General features: G+C 49.3%; 1 protein-coding gene across 1 annotated transcript in view; it reads left to right on the top strand.

Annotated features, from left to right (window-relative positions):
* Positions 1-17,306, top strand: part of LOC114197543 (xylosyl- and glucuronyltransferase LARGE1) — a 120,494-nt gene that overhangs the window by 73,746 nt on the left and 29,442 nt on the right. Inside the window, exon 5 of the mRNA XM_028088620.2 lies at positions 7,407-7,570. Coding sequence (XP_027944421.2) covers positions 7,407-7,570 — 164 coding nt within the window. The remainder of the gene's footprint in view (positions 1-7,406; positions 7,571-17,306) is intronic.

Below are 17,306 nucleotides of genomic sequence, written 5' to 3'. Positions count from 1 at the left end.
TGGGTGGACAGCGCCACACAGGGCCCGCCTCCAGGGGCCCTCCACGGGCATGGTAAGTTCTAGAGCCCGAAGGATCACAGTAGTTGCCTGTGAGGCCAGGGGCAGGGACAAAGGGAGGAGCCATGGGGTCAGGCTGCTCGGGATGCTTCTGGGCTGCAGGCACACCATCGCGGCCCGTCTGCTTTGCTCCAGCTCTAGCTTGCACACATCCCTCCTTCACACCCCTGGGCTCTGGTTGTAATCTGTCTGCATGTGTCAGGTGCTCTCCCCTCGTGCGCTTTTGCTTGTAGCAGCTCCGTGCCCTCTTCTGGAACACACTTCCTCCACGAGCCGGCTCCTTGTGCAGCATCTAAGAGGGCAGCTCTGGAGCAAGACTGCCGCATATAAAATCTAAGGAATACTGAATATGAGAGTTTGGGCCATTTGCTTAGACTCTTTGTGCCTCAGCTTTCCCATCTGTAAAATGGGGATCACAACTAGTCCCACATGACAGGCTCAGTGAGGACTAAATGGGGCTGGTCAGTGTGGCACACAGCACCTGCCCACCCCCCCCATTAAGTCTCATTGGTATTATGAATACGCAGTATTATGCTTGCTGACTTGCTTCTTTGTCCCCCCACCCACACCAGATGAACAGTTTAAATGTAGAAACTGGGGTTCATTCCCCAATCCTAGCACAGGGTTTGGCATACAATAAGGGCCTATTAACTGGGTGTCATGTACAAATTAATACTGATACCTGGGAGGGAGGAGACCAGGCCTTTCCTCATTATTTCCTCAGGGCCTGAGTGCTGGAAAGACTCTCTCTGAACCTCCACTGAATAGACCTAAATCCAAGTCTTTCCCGTCCCATGAAAGAAAGAAAGTGGCCCATGGTTTGCTTTTCCTTAGTAAGTGTTTTGAGTTACCGGGACTTCGTTGATTCATACACACAGCAGGCAATCAGTGAGCTCCTAATCTTTCTCTGCCTGTCTGGGTGGTTTAATAAGGCTTACCTGCTCCCCAGAAAACCACAGGGAGGAGCCCTGAGGTAGGTTTCAGGAGACATGCGTTAGAGTCCCAGCTTCTCTGTGCAAATCAGCTGAGGGCAGCCCTGCCCATCTCGTTCAGATATTGGGAGGAACAGATGAAGTCCTAGGTTCTGGAGTGTTACTTTACCCACCAGATACTTCCATCCATGCTGCCGAGGCATCAGAAGGAGAGGTGTCATAAGAAGGAGTAGATGCCTTGCTTGGTCTGTTGTACTCTGTCTTCATCACTCACTGGCTAGAAGAGTCAAGTAGGTGTGTTAAAGTAACACAAGCAGTTATACAATGGGCTCTGCACGCTGGAAGGGTATTACTCACGTAAGTCCAAATGGGTGTTCCTTGATTGGCAGGTGGCTTTTCTCCAGGTTCAGGGGCCCAGACTCTTTCCATCTTGTGGCTCTGCCCACCACAGAGCCTTGGACTCCTCTCCTGGATGCCCTTGCTCTGGCCTACAGAGAGGTATGTGCGTGAGTCTACCTTGAAAGTGGTGCCCATGGTAGCGAGAACCTGCCCACATTCCACTGACCAGCCTTGGCCATGCAGGAAGGTCGGGAAGGCAGCCTCTCTGTGCACCCAGGAAGAGAAGAGACCATGAATCTTGGTGCATTCAGAAGGTCCCCACCACCGTGGGGGATACATGCATTCATGTATGTAGTCATAGAACCATCTAGCATTAGACCTGGAAAGAGCCCCAGAGGTTGATTAACAAGGAAAGCATTGTAGTGACTTGGTTACATACAAGAATGCAGAGAAAATACACATGGATGTAATATCTCAGCTCTGTTCGCTCATCGTGTGACCTTGAACAAGTGGCTAAACCTTTCAGATGATGAACGCTTTCATCCATAAACAAGGCAGGCCATTGTCCCTAAGCCATGGAGTCAGTGTGAATATTAAATGAGAAAGTGCCTGCAAAGCTCCCAGCATGTTCCCTGACCCTAGTGAGCACTTGATCCTTAAGAGTCTTTTATGAAACCCAAACTTTGTCTTAGGAACCAGAGAAATGACTTGCTCAAGGTCACATGGAAAATGAGTGTCTGAGGGAACAGGTCTCCGTTTCCGGTTATCCCCATAACCTCTCTCTGTAGTTTTTCCTGACTTTGAACAGAAGTCCATTGGGCCGGTGCCAGGAACCTACTTCCAACCCCTCTGAATCCTCCGGCCTGACCAGCCATCATTTCTGACAGCTCAGGGGTCAATCCAGGCCACTGTCCTTAAGGATGGGAAGAAATAAATGCAAACTGCTTAAAGGGTCATTTTCCCTTGAGTCCAAATCTTCCTGTGCCTCAGCTGGCTGCCCAAAGAAGCAATTTAGCAAATGCATTTTATCTCAGGAGAAATTGGTCTTTTGTTTCTGTGACTTGCTTGTCAGGAGCCTACTACTCCCCCCGTGGCCACAGGATGGAGTGCGGTAGCGTTCAGGCCCTGTTAATGAAAGCCCTCCTTCCAGCTCAGCATCTCCCTGGAGAAATCACCCATACCCTGGGTGGGAAAGGAGGTCGTTTCTAAGCTGTTCCCGCCTTCCCCCTGAGATAACATCAGCCATGCAGTCAGCAATAAGAAATCCTAGATTAGAATTTGAAAAGGTACATAATGTAATCATAACATTGCTTGGGTTTTGTGTAGCACTTTACAGTTTACAAAGCACTTTTACATGCATTAGCTCCTTTGAGAAAATTGCAGGGAACTCGTTAAGGACAGAAAAGTAGAAAGAAGCCAATACAATTCATCTGTGAACCCACTAGTCAGAGAAAAGCTTTGTTAACATTGTAATGTGTTCCCTTTGGTCTGTTTTCTATGTGGCTTTTTGTTTGTTTGTCTCTCTGTTCTATTGGGATCATACTGCACATGCATTTTTATGGCCTGCTTTTTCATGGAGCATTGTGTCTTCCACCATCTCTTTGATCCTTGCATCCATCCCCTGGGAGAGGAGTCACCACACTGCAAAGATTGCCCTGGTGTGAGGTCCCAAGACTGGAGTCTGAGTCCAGAACTGCTTCTCCCTAGCCGTGTAACTGGCAGATTTTTGAAATTCTCTGAGCCTCAGTTTCCTCCTTTGTAAAACAGAGATGTGTGCTGAAGGATTAAATTAATAAAGCAATCCATCTGAAAACATTTAGCATCGCATCTGGCACAGAGCAGGTGCTTCATCCATATTAGCTGAGCCAAGGTACAAACCGCTATGTTGAGAGTGTTCATAACATTAAACTCAAGGAAGGCAATCTGGTTGGTCCAGAGTCCCATAGATTTTGACATCGTATGTCGGACATCATAGTTGATGTGCTTTTGCCACAATACCCAGTGTGGTTGATAGACAACAGTATTCCCTAGACCCTACCCCTAAAGCACTGTGATGGCCACAGGTGACGTAGGGATGTGGATGCCACTGAACCACATCATTGGTACCAGGAAGTTCATAGAGGCTACTTATCCCCCAGGACTGCTGGTAGACCCTCCCAGCCACATCAGGCCATGCTCTGTTAGTTCTGGGAGCACTTTCATTGGTCACCGTTCCTTTTTTAACATGAGTACATGGCTGTGAGTACGTCCAGTAGAGGCATGTTGTGTACACAGGGTGCTCTAGATGTTCTAGGTACAGGAAATTGAGAGATGAATGCAACACAGCTCCTGCCTTGAGGAGCCCACTATATATGGGTGCTTTTCAGAAGATGGCTCCTGGAGCTATTTACCTCGGAATGTTGTTTTTTTTTTTTCCTGACTCAAGGGTATGTGCCTGTGTATATAGAGAGAAATCCCTATACACACATGCATTTCTCATGCTCTGGCCACTAATTTCCTTTCTCACATGATGAGGATACCTTCTCTTTGAAGGCTCATCAAAGAAAGACCCCCCCCACACACACACACATCTATACACGTCCTCACATGTTCCCACTCCTGTCTTCACTGAACTGAAGCCATGCACTCCTGTCAACACATTAAAAACACCACACAAATCAACACCCACCCCGAAACAACCCTGCTTTTGCAAAGAGCTTTCCAGATGTTTATTCTCTAAAAGGGAATAATTGCGAGTGTTCTTTTGCAGTGTGGGTGAGAGAGAAGGAGGGTATGAGTTGGTTAAGTTCCCCATTGGGGGGTGACATTGTGGTTTCTAGGTATATTTGGGCTCCTTAGGGAGGAAGATGTGGGGAGTATCTCCAACACTCATGAGACAGAAGCGCTATCCAGGCTCAGCGAGATTGCTGCTTTCCCTGCCCTCGCCCTACTGTCTCCTCCAGGTGGTGGCTGAGGACAGAAAGCATCCACCCAGGTGTCTCCCCTTCCGAACTCTGATAGCCACCGTGGAAATAGATGACGTCTGCTGTGTCTTTACTCCAAACACTGTACTCTGCACATGCAGAATCTCTTGGAACCCTCCTACAGCCCCCTGGGTAGTTCCTATTATCTTCCCCATCTTACACTTGAAGTTGAAGCTCCAAAGGGTTAAGCACCTCACCCACTCGCCCAAGACTGTACAGACAGGAGTGGGATAGAACCTGTCACCTCAGCCACGGTGCTTGTGTGCTTCTTGACCCAAGGCTGAATGAGCACCTTTCCTGGAGGGATAGCTCGGTAGTAAAAGGACACAGGCCCCAGTTCAACCTCCCTGAGTGACCTCAAGATCTCGAAACTGCTTTTCAGCTGTCAAATGAGGCTGCACGTGCCTCACTGGAAGACTCCAAGGAAGGGCATCACATGTACACAGCACCTTGCACAGAGCCAAGTGCATGTTTGTTTGCTGTCCAACACGTTTTCAGCCATCACAGACCCTTGAACCACAAATATAGGAGCAGATAATGGGCTTAAAGATGATCACCTTCTATGCATAACATTAGAGAATATGATAGGAAAATTAGAAGACAGGCCTTCTAATGATTGCAGTCTTCATGTAGCAGATATTTCTCATGCACGCAGCACATGAATATTAAGCATCTGTCATGCCATGGGCACGGTGCTAGGGGCAATGGTAAAGTGTCACTGTGTCACCAGGAAAGTTGCCCTTAAATAATTTCAGTTCAAACTGACAAGTGCTTTAGCAGAGTTATGAATTGAGGGCTCTTGAGGCACAGAGAAGTGGATCAGCTCTACCTGGCAGGGCTAACAGAGGTCTCAGACAGACGAGGTGTCATCCTGGCTGAATCTTGAAAGGTAAATAGAAGGCCCCCTACTGGAGAAGAGCAGGTGAGGAGAGGGAGGGCAGTAGAGAGGGAAGAACATGTACAGAGTCGCAGAGGGAAGGAGGGAAAGGCAGGTTCGGGGAGCAGAGAGATCCCTGGTGCAAATACAGAGGACACAGGGGTTGGGGGTGGTGGTGGGTCAGAGAGAGAGGATATGATTGTCAGCAAGGACCTGGATTTAATCCTGCAGGTCAGAAGGGGTCCCTTGGCTCCTAGAATATTAGACGGAATGAGAATTCCCGTGTCCTGGGCTTACATGAATCTTCGAATAGGCCAGGACTTCAAATCAAACTTCAAAAATGGAAGTCTCCCTGATTGCGTCCTTGTTAACAGTTAAAAATCTTCATGATGGGTGAGAACATCTCCTCGATCACTGAATCTCCACTGATCCCCCAAGTGGCATTTGGAAGTAGGTGGGTGCATTTGGAGTTGTACGAGGCTGTCTGGAGAACTCTACAAGCATTTAGTGGGCTGGGGCCCAGGAGGCTAACTGTTCAGGGATATATGGGAGAGGTTGCCTAATGCAAAAGCTCCCTGCACAAAATGCCAGTGACCCCCTGTCGGTTATCTGTGGCTCCCAACCTATAAAACCTCAGTGGAATACAGTGAGAAGTGTTTATCTCGGCAGCTGAGCTGAGCTTGGCTGGGCTTGCTCCCACACCTGGGGCAATTGTAGAGCTTCTCTACTCCAGGTATGTCTCATGCTCCAGCGGGCCACCCGGGCATTTTCTCGTGGTTCAAGAAACACGCAGTTCTTCTTGAGGTCTAGTCTCACTGTTAGGACAGCGTTGCTTCCTTACCATTTTATTAGCCAAAGTAAGTCTCATGACAAAGAGTAGAGATGTGGGAGGGGGTGAAGAATGGAAGGGATTAACGCAGTCATGGGCCGTCACACATATCTTGAGAAATAAGGCTATAGCTTAATCTAGCTTTATCTATGAAGACAATGGTTTTAACAGAGAGGGTCATACGGAAGTGAGTTAATATAATTCTTGTTTACTACACTCTTGGCTTGGAGATTTAAAATATGTGTACACCTTCTTCTTGGAGAACTGCTCTGTTACATTCAGCTAGGTTAGTAGCTCTAGCCATGTAAACTGTAATCTACATTCAACTATGTGCCATCGTGTAATGGACTAGGCTGATGTCACAGAAAAAATATTAGAACCAGCCATATGACCTTTGGCAAATTCAGCTGAAATATAGTTTGCATATAATAAATCCACCCATTCTAAGTGTGTAGTTTGTTGACTTCCCACAAATGTATACACAACTTGTAACCATCACTGTAACCATGACATAGAACATTTCCATCCCCCAAAAAAGTTCTCTCTTGCTTCTTCCCAGTCTATCCACTCTGCCCACACACCTTCAGTGATCTGATTTCTAGCCCTATTGAAGTTCTCTTACTTTTTCTTTGCAAATCTTCATCTGTGAAGCAGGCCCAGTCACCCCTGCCTGGGAGGGATATGATGGGGTTGGCATGACATGGTTGTGGATTGGGCAGCTGCACATCCTCAGATCTGGGTATTGTGCATCTGCATCTGCCCATGCCAGCTGCTAAGTCCTTGGTTCCCTGTTGGCAGGTCAACCAGCTCTTGCACTGGTTGGGGTAGGAAGGCAAGTAGAGCTATGTGAAGAACTTCTACAGGCAGATTAAGGGAGCAGGACTTCCCAAAAGTTAGAAACAAGAAAGAAGAGTGGATGCCAAGCCTTGGATGAAATGAAAGGAACAGATTTTTAAATTTTGTTCATGGGTGGTTTAGTCTTTTTCTTCAATACCTGCTACAAAGATTAAAGTCTGTAGCTCTAGGCAGGAGAGAAGCTCATGCAAAGGCACTGCTCCATTTGGATTTTGGTATTTTCTTCCCTGTTATTTGGAATTGTTGTACTAGGTCACCTACCAAAGCATTTTTTGTTTGTTTTTAAGGAGTTTGTGGTTGCTTTTATATTTGTCAGTGGTGACCACCATCATTCTCAGCTCAGAGGGGGCTTGTTCCTCAGATGGCGAGGACAACTGCCCTTCATCGTTGCCTTTTTAAAATTAAATTGCAGAGGAAACTAAAGCCAGTGATCCTGCCCTCCCATGTTTGACCCATCACCAGCATCCAGTGAGTAACCGACTCAGGCAAGGGCAGGCTCCTGGCTCGTTGGGGCTTCCCTTCTTGGTCCCATACCCTCTTCTCCTACATTTCAGCTCCAGAAGCAGCTCTCTGAGCTCGATGAGGATGACCTGTGTTATGAGTTCCGGCGAGAGCGGTTCACTGTCCACCGAACCCACCTGTACTTCTTGCACTATGAGTATGAGCCCGCTTCGGACAACACGGATGTCACCCTGGTCGCTCAGCTCTCTATGGACAGGTAGGCAGATGGGCCCTGACCTCCCCACAGCCCCACCCTGCTGCTCTACACCCAGTCAAAGGGAGAAGGGAGAGATGGTCTGACAGACTTAGGCTTGGGTTGTGCTCCTCTCCAGCACTGAAAACCAAGGGCTCTTGTCTTCCGGTGAGGGTGGTGGTTTTGAGAATAGAAGAATTGATTCTAAAGAGTAGAGCTCTACTCAGACTACCTTAAGGAAAAGGGGTGTATTATAGGGAAACACATATTCTGGAACCACTGTCACTGCTGGAAAGCAATTGCTGTTTCTTTTCCTTAGTGTATTGATGCAGCAAACATCTACCAAGCCTTTATCTGGAAGTACTGATGTGATCCCCGCCCTTATGTGGCTGACACTCTAGTGCACTGATTGTCAACCTTGGCTGGGGCCAAACTGAATCACCAGGGGAGCTCTTAAAACAAATGCACCTTCGAGCTCCATTGCAGACCAGTTAAGTAAGAATATTTGTGTGGTGAACACCTTGCATTGTTTTACACTTGTGGTGTGCAGCCAGGGTTAAGAACATAAGTACAGTGGTATGAACAGAAAATAAATAGTTGAGTAAAATTATTATAATTGTGGTAAGTTCTTTGGAAGGAACTGAGACTGATAATAACAATGTCAAGAGAGGGACCTTCCTTGGGTGATGTGGTCAGGGGAAATCTAAGGAGGGGACATTTCTGCAGAGACCTAAAGGAGGAGAAAAGGAGTCAGGAATGTGAGTTGCTGAGAAAAAAAAAATTTTTTTTTCCAGGTGGGTAAAATAGCAAGTGTAAAGGCCCTGTGGTGGGAGGGGGCTCGGGCATTCAAAAACGTGGTAGAAGAGCAGTGGCTGAGGCATAGCAGGGACATGGTGTGAGATTAAGATTATAGAACATTAGAAAACTCACCAAAACATTTTGGATTTTATTCTCAGTGTGGTGAGAAGTTATTGAAGACATTTACACAAAGTTATATGATCCAATTTATGTTTTTGAAAGCATCTCTCTTGTTGCCAGGGGTGTGTGCATTCAAAACCCCGAGGTCACCCCCTCAAGGCTGTACTTTTCCATACTGGGTGTCCTGTGTGTCTCCCTCCCACCTCGGCCCACCAGCTTTCTCTTTAGTTTACACATGGCCCACACTGGCTCCCTACCCCCCGTTTTCCTTCCTTCCATTCCGCCTCGGCTCCCACAGTTGGGCAATCTGAGCGGCTCATTCTGTCTTTCAGTCACCTTGGAGATGCCCGCCCAGTCTATGGCCGCAACTCCATGGGACTGTTTCCGGGATTAAATGAGTTCACGCCTGTTGTGTGCCGAGCGCGGTAGCTGGCACACTTGTTAAGTGTTCAATAAATACCACTCGTTATTAGTGGGGAGTGAATAAAGCGTGGGCAAACCAGTGAAGGAGCAAGCGCTGGGACACAAAAAGGTTCACATGCAGAAAGTGGTCTGGGAGTTGGGAGGAGTGAGTAGAACCTCGCATCCAGAGACATCCGGGAATGAGTTATGTAGAGCGTAGCTGATGGAAGCAGATTCCTCACTTTGAGAGTCCCACTGCATTGGCGGAAGCTCACTGGTGAAATTCAGTGGTTCCCTTGGCTGGGGTTTTCCTGGAGGTTCACAGGCCTCGGGACCTCTGTGCAGAAACACAGAGAACTTGCTGAACATAACAGGTAGCAGGTAAAGATGAGCAGGGACAAAGGGGAAGAGCACAGAGCTGCTCGTACCAGTTCCATCCTGACCTGCTATGTGACCTCAAGCAAAGTCTTTCCCTTCTTGTGGCCTCAGGTTCCGAATCTCCAACATTCACATGACCACTCAGCAAATATCGTGTAAGCATCTATTACTGTGGTGTGCCAGGCTCTTGTGAAGCTGGGGATATTTATAAGAAGACCCTATTTTTGCTTTCAAGGAGTGGATAGCATCTTCCTGATTCAGTGTATTAGTTATCGACTGTTGTAGAACAAATTGCCACAGATTTAGCAGCTTAAGTAACATTTAGTATCTTGCAGTTTGGGGGGGTCTGGAGTCTGGATGGGTGCTAGCAGGGTCCCCTGCTCAGTTCCCAGGACGACCATCAAGGTGTTGGCTGGGGCTGTGATCTCATGGGAGTCAGGGTCCACCGCTAAGCTCATTCAGCTTTTGGCAGAATTTAGTTCCAGGACTGAGGTCCCCGTTTCCTCGCTGGCCGTTGGCTGGGGTCCTTCTGAGCAACAGGAGGCCACCCTTAGGTCTCAGCCACGTGGCCCTCTGACAGCACGGCAGCTTACTTCTTCAAAGCCAGCAGGAGACTCTCTGCAGGCTGTTCCATCACGTAACCCACAGGAGTGGCATTCCATCCCATTCCTGGGTTCGGCTCACACTCAAGGGTGGGGGTTGTACAAGTGTGTATGCCACGGGGCAGGATTTGTGGGGGCCAGCTTAGAATTCAGCCTGCCCCAGACAGGTAACAGGTTCTTACTCTAGAGAGATTCTATGTGAGGATCCCGCAGCCTGTCTGGGCTGTGGAGAAAGGAAGAGACAGGGAATGGGTCCAAGGGGAGGTGTTGCCTGCATGGAGTTGGGGGCCCGAGTAGACAGCCGGTAGGAAGCACACAGGGAGAGAAGGTGGAGCGTGCAGCATATTCAGGGAACAAAGAGGCCCCCAGGTCCGCTGGGAACACACAGGCTCTAGTGTGGTTAGAGCTTAAGGCGTGGGTGAGAAAGAGGGGAGCAGATGGGTTTACAGAGGGCACCGGGGAAACCAGGACAGGCGGCCTCCCGCCGGCTCACACCCATCAGTGAGGCTCCAGAAGGGACTGAGCTAGACGAGAGCCCCAGGCTTACGCCTACACTTCTGTGTCCTTTTGGCTTCTCACCCAGCCTTCAGTTTGGGTGCGCACACTCCCCCACCAAGCAGCACTTGAGCGAGCGACGGGGCCGTTAACAGACCTCTCTTCCCATGTGTCTTCTCTTATCCTCTCTGCCATTTCAAATGAAAATAAAATCCAATCCTTGAGATTCGTGCTGAATGATTGCTGAGATTAGTCTTCTGTTCTTCAGGCAACACAAATGCCCCTCAGGCCCCTCAGAAGGGTTACCTGAAGCTCAGAGACTGAATCTGCCCCAGGTGAGTGAGTTCCAGATAATTCCAGGTTCTCATCTCGTAGGGCATCCCTGGTTTTCCTTGGTCCCGTTCACATGTTCCATTTACCAACAAAATATGCTGACTCAAGATTAGTAGCCAATGGGTACCTCCAAACTCAGGAGAAAATGAAAGAGACAAATCTGACATGCTTTCTAATCAGAATCAAGTGGCCTGACCTTGAATAATTTGGTCCCTGGAGTCAGGCACTATGCGGTCTTAGTGGCTCTGCCACTTCTTGGCTTTGACCCTTGGACAAACCAGCTCTCCCAGCCTTGGTTTCCTCATCTATAACCCGGGAATGGCAATGACAGTAACCACCCCCCACCGCCGCCCCCGCCAAGGTTGTTGTCATGACCAGGTGAGATCATGCATAGCCAGGACTTAGCCCCAACATACAGTCAGAGACTCCCTGTCATTTGATAGCACCATTGACCAAAGTCTTCCTATTTGTGCTGCCGCACGAAAGGCCACTAGACTCACAGACAAAGAGCTCTGGGTTCAAATTCCACGGGCTCCTTTACTCCTCCGATGGTGATCTTGGGCAGGGCATCAACACCTTTGGTTATCTTTCTCCTTCTATAAAGAGAGTTAAGACATATTTGCCTCCTAGGGTCCTGATTAGGATTAAAGGAGAGATTGTGTTCGAAAGCCCTTGGCATATATTTGCATTCAGTGAATATTTACAGATCTGAAAACCCTGACCACAGCATCTGCACATGGTCGGTATTTAGGAGAGGTAAAGTGATGCAGGAAAACAAAAAGAGAAATATCTGGGTTCAAAGTCCAGCTGCACCACTTACTAGCTACGTGAATTTGGGCAAGTTACCCAGGCTTTTTGAGCATCATCCGACTTATCTGTGAAGAGGCAATGATACCGTCAAGGTCACAGATTGGTGTCTGGGCTTTATAAAATAAGAGGCTCTAAAGTGCCCAGTGAGTAGTAGGTCTACAGCAAATATTAGATTCCCTTCCCTTCATAGTTTTTTTTTTTTTTTTTTTACCTCTGTGCTAGCTATGGAATTCGCAATCTGGAATGCACAGACAATTAAAAGAAAGGTTTTTCAATTATTAACACCCCAAATCCATCCCTCTGTAGACAGTTGCCATCAATAAAAGGATACAGGCAAAACAGAGCCCCTTCCTTCTAGCGCCGGCTGGAGGCAGACTCCCGGCCGGCCGGGGCTACAGTACCCCCGGCAGAACCTTCCCTCCCAGCCCACTTAAAAGAAAACCCTGGCCCCTCTCACGTCTGCCTCAGACGCTAACCGCAGAGCCCTTCCCTTCAGAGTGCACACATCCCTCGGCGTGGCAGGCGCACGATTCGCCCCTAACGCATTGTGACAAGTATTGCCATCCTGACAATACCCCAGAGAGCTGGAGGACTTCCACACCCTAACGAGAGCAGCTTAGCGGGACATAATAAAAAATCATAGAGCAGTACCACAGGCTGATGGAGATGGTAAGAATTCCTCCTTCTGCTCCATCCTGCACATCCAATTATGATGCAGCAGGCCGACTGGTGCCTGTTGGATTGATTTTTAATTGAAGAAACATTTCGGGTGTGTTTGTAAACCTTTGAGTCAGGAGCAGGCCCTACGTGAATGCCACAATGAATTAGGGGAGCTGGTGTGCGGGCTCCTGTGCCCAGGTCCCTCTAGAATTCTGTTCAGAAAGAATGAACGTTGCCCGCTACAGCCGTGGAGCCGGCTCCTCTCCCAGCACGTGGGAGACCGCCCTCCCATCCCAGCAGCAGGTGAGAACGGTCTTGGGACAGAGGGGGCTGACCAGGAGGGCTCCGGGTCACAGCATCTTGGCCACCTGGCCAGGAGACGCTTGCTCTTCTGTGTTCCTTTGACAAAGTTATCGAAGTACTAAGTGCAGCTCCAGGGGATCACGTGGCAAATGGGTCTTCTCTGTTTTCTGTGAGTGAAGGAAAGAGAACGTTAGCTGAGGTGAAGGGGCCCACGCTTTAGATCACCAGGGAGCTCGTTGGAAATGCAAAATCTTGGTCCCACCCAGACCTAGCCGACGGCCCCTCCAGAGTGGGGCCCAGGAATCAGTGCTGTAGTGATCTTGAGCATGCTTCAGTTTGAAAAGCACTGCTCTAGAAAGTGAAAGGGAACTCCCTTGTCCATGTAACAGCCAGAGTGATCTTCTAAAAATAGACAGATCCTCCTTGACTTAATGGTGGATGGGGTTATAGCCCAATAAACCCATCATCAGCTGAAAATACCATAAATCGGAAATACATTTAATACACCTACCCTACCAAGCATCCTGGCTTAGCCTCGCCAACCTGAAACGTGCTCAGAACACTTACATTGCCCTATAGCTGGGCAAAATCATCTTAACACAAAGCCTATTTTATAATAAAATGTTGACTATCTCAAGCAATTTATGGAATACTGTAGGGAAAGTGAGAAACAAGAGTGGCTTGTCTGGGTGCAGAATGATTGTCGGTGTATTAGTTGTTGACCCTGTGATCCCGGGGATAAACCGGGAGCCGTGGCGACGGCTGCCCAGCATCACAAGGGCATCCCTACTGCATATGGATGTAGCCTGGGGACAAAATGTAAATTCAAAGCACGAAGCACGGTCTCTACTGAATGCATATCACTTTCGTGCCATCGTAAATTTGAAAAATTGTTAAGTCAACCCATCATAAGCTGGGGACCGTCTGCATATCAGGTCAGCATCTTTAAAACTCTCCGATGGTTTCTCGTTGCGTTTAGGATAGTACTACAGTTGCCCATGTGGCCTTCCTGGCCCCACGTCACCTGCCGGCTCCCCAGCATCTTCTGTCCTCCTGCCCTTCACTTTCCCATCTTCCCTCTCTTCTTGCTTGAACATGCTACCCTCAGTTACCCCAAGAGCTGCTCCCTCTCCTTGGAAAGCTTCTTGCCCAGACTTCCTCAGGCCCGAGTCCTTCTCCTCATCCAAGTCTCAAATTCACATCCCCGGCAGGCCTTCCCTGGCCAGCCCTCAGGGTTCCCCCATCCTGTTCCCTGTTCTGTGTGAGCCCTCGCCCCCTCGGGATCTGTCTTGGTTGGTTCTGTGTCTTCTCCCTCCACCAGAAAGAAGCTCCGGAAGTTCAGGAACCTTGTCTTTCTCGTTTGTCCCAGGGCCCAGCATGTACACCTGCACGTTGTAGATACATAATAAGTATCTGATGGGTGGGTGCATGTTTGCAAAGCAGAAATAGAACCTATGGAAGAGCTGCCATATATTGAGTACCTGCTGCATATCTCGCTTTGTGCTGGACACTTCACAGAGGCATAGTAAGTAGGCTTGTCCGTAGGGGCAAACCCCACCACAGGAGCACCGCTTAACACCTCTGCTAGTGTCCCGTGTGAGCAAGTCACCAGGCCATCCCAGAATCAGTGTGGGGAGTATCCGCAGAGGCTGCAGATTGAGAGAGAGGAATGATTTGTAGGCATTTTGTGATCTACGGAGGTATTACTGTCCGCGCTATGCACATGTGGAAATGGAAGCCCAAAGAACTGTCATCTCTTCACTTGATCTCAGCCAAAAGAACTGTCATCTCTTCACTTGATCTCAGCCAAAAGAACTGTCATCTCTTGCTCAGGGATGCTGACACACCTCAGAGTTCAAACCCAGTTCTGGCTGCCCCGAGAGCCCACTCGTGCACCTCCATCCCACGCAACCCGCCTTGCTCTCATCAGCTGCCTTGTGGGGAGGGAGCTCCCCATTCCAGTGGCCAACTGGCCTTCTAGAATTCCTTCCAACCCAGTCTTGTAGGTTTCTGACTTGGCTGCCTCCCTGCCTGCCCCCCTGTCCCTAGACAGGGCGCAGGGGGCTTCCTGTCTCAGTAGGACTCCCAGGGGTAGCCCTGGCTTCCAGCTAGACCTTCCCGACATCTCTCTGGCCTTTCTTGAGCCTTTGCCCTCCTCTTGGCAGCGTGAAGTGATGGTGGGCCCTCTGGGGACTCAGAGAAGAGCATGGGACCCAGAGTTGGGACCGTGGGTCCCAGTGCTCACTAGCTCCTCCACTCACTCACCCCGTGCTCTTCAGCAAGCCATGCTCCCCTCCGAGGCTGAGCTTTTTCATCATCAAGATGGCATAATCAGACCAAGAAAACCTCTACCGTTCTTTCCAAACGGAAAATTCTGTTGTTTGGGTATTGATCTTTGTCTCTTGAAACACTCTCCGTTGTCCCCGGTCCTTGCTGTGTTACGTACTTTATCGTCCAGTGTAAGAGACCAAAGACCGACTTGGCACAGAACTCCGTGTGGACACGAGCCGCACAGGACAACTTTAGGATGCAGGTGTGGGGACACACAGCCAGGAGAAGGGTCAAGAGAACGGCAGGTCTTTGGGGCAGACCCCCAGAGAGACTGAGGAGGAGGAGGAAGGAAAGCACAGAAGCCGACCTCAAGGGAAGAACACATTTGTGTCTGGGGAAGCGGGCAGCGGAGAGAAAATCCTTGGGGACATTTAATCCCAGGCTGCCCTGCAGTCCATACGGAACACCGGTCTGGGTTCTGGGCACTGGGGTCGGACAGACCTGGGTGTCAATCCAGCTCCCCCGCTGTGTCGCTAAGTGACTCGAAAGAAGTCACTTCACCACCTCAAGCTTCTTTACCTGTAACAGTGATGAGAATCTCAACTTTATAGAGTCAGTGTGAATGTTGAAAGCAGTAACCGTGGAAATGCACCCGGCCCACTCCAAGCAGCAGAGAAACGGTAGAGATTTATTCTGTCGCCATCACACTTTATATGTTGTCATCATTATGATAAACCTCAGTCTGTCGCTGTTGTTCAGGTCCCGGCAGGAAGCTTGGTTTTGAGGGAAGAGAGGTCGCAGAGCTGGGGGCTGGTGGCAGACGGGCAGGAGTGGCTGGGTCATCTTGACTCTTCCTTCGAGGAGGTTCCACAGAACATCTGGCACCATTTCCGGTAAAGCCCACGCGGATGTGATGTTTGCCATGTCAGCAGCACCTGAGAACCTTGAGGATCTTGTGTCCCTGTTCTCACGCTAAACCCTTGGCAGAGCTTGGAAGAAGAGCCAGCTTCCCTTGCTTCTCTTTCTTGCTCCCCGCTCAGAAAACTCAGACACAGAGTCAAAATCCCAGGCGGTGGGGGGCTGGGGGGGGTGGGGCTCCACCATGGGAGCTGGCCTCTCTTCCCGCCAGACATGCATGCCTCCCACACGGGAGCTCTTACATCCACATGTTAGAAAGCATTCTTTGCCCTTCACTCCCCAGATCTCAAAGGATTTGTACGAACAGCTGTCCCTTCCGAATGCACAGTTCCCTCCATTTCACAGACAGTGAAAGTGAGGTGTGGGTGGGATCACTCAAAACCCCAGGTTCTCGGAGCCCAGCAGAGACCCGGGCCTGCGGCAGAAGCCGAACGCAGATCCCAGGGCAAGTCGGCATTGTGGAGAAGGCAGAGCCTCTTAGAAAACTGGCTCCGGGCAATTTGATTAGTAAGTGTTATAAAGTATGAGAAATGGAGGGCATTTTACCCTGATGAATATCTTAATCCTCCGTCATGAAAGAGGAAGCAACTCCTGGCAATAGCAATTCCCAGAATTACAGAGAGGAAACTCTGAAAGTCCATCGAGAAAGCCATTGACATAAGATAGGTATGCCCATTTTCTTTTGTTTAGAAGCAGGGAAATGCATGGAATCTCTTTCCTGGTAATTGTCCGAATAAAGTGGGCATTCCTACCAGGAGACCGCTGATTATATACCTCTTGCTGGGCAGGGAAGAAATTGAAATAGGCTTTTGCGGTTTCTTAACCATAGATCCGATCTGCCAGGCACTTCTAATGCCTTTGGAAGAAAAAAAAAATCTTCATAGATTTCTCTTCAAACGTTTTTGTAGAATCCTCTCCATTGGAGAAGCACCTTTTGGTTTTTTTCTCTGGGCTTTCTTCTCCGCCCGCCCCCACTCCCCCCGCCCCATAATCCTTGGCACGGTGCCTTTCCTGAAGCCTCGCAAAATTGCCCGGGACCCTGGGGCAGTAAGGGCTCTGACAAATGAAGACAGCATCATGCCAGGCACACTTTTGTCCCTAGCGTTCATGTGTTTTTCGGTTCCCTTGCCAAACGCCCAGCGTGTGTTTGTTCTCACTGTCGCCAAGGCCCTGTCCCGGTACCCGTCTGGACAGGTCTGGTCCAAGTCCAAGGATCCAAGCTGACGGGACATCTGGATCCCCAGTTTCTCCATCAGGGAAATGAGGGAAATTACAGCCGTGCACAGGGTTGTTGGGGGAGTTCTGGAAAGTGTCTGGTGCATAGTTAACGAGTTGGTGATCACAGTTGTCATCACTCGTGTTTTGACGCTCCTTGTAACTTAGGGCCTCGATTTGGCTGAATCTTCTATGCTGGTCCCTGCTTTAGCGGAGCAGGGCAGCTGCGAGACATCTTTGCTGAGAGAGGAGAGGCATAGGTATTGTGAGCTGGAAGGGGACCCTTACATCAGTTAATGTATTCGTCCTGCCCCCCCATAAAAAAGGAGTCTGAGAAGAGAACGCTGACGGTGGGATGCGACTCTGTCGGTATCCCACCTTCATCTGGAAGCAGATAAAGACAGGAAACAGCCAGGTAAGTGTGTTTATGCCGATTTTAAGAGATGAAAGAAACT

The sequence above is a fragment of the Eumetopias jubatus genome, unplaced genomic scaffold (assembly GCF_037043125.1).
Source record: "Eumetopias jubatus isolate StellerSeaLion01/CBP00866 unplaced genomic scaffold, mEumJub1_p1.0 scaffold_8, whole genome shotgun sequence".
NCBI classification, from domain to species: Eukaryota; Metazoa; Chordata; class Mammalia; order Carnivora; family Otariidae; genus Eumetopias; species Eumetopias jubatus.
Note: the sequence above shows the minus strand (reverse complement) of the source record. Positions and strands in the feature narration are given on the sequence as shown.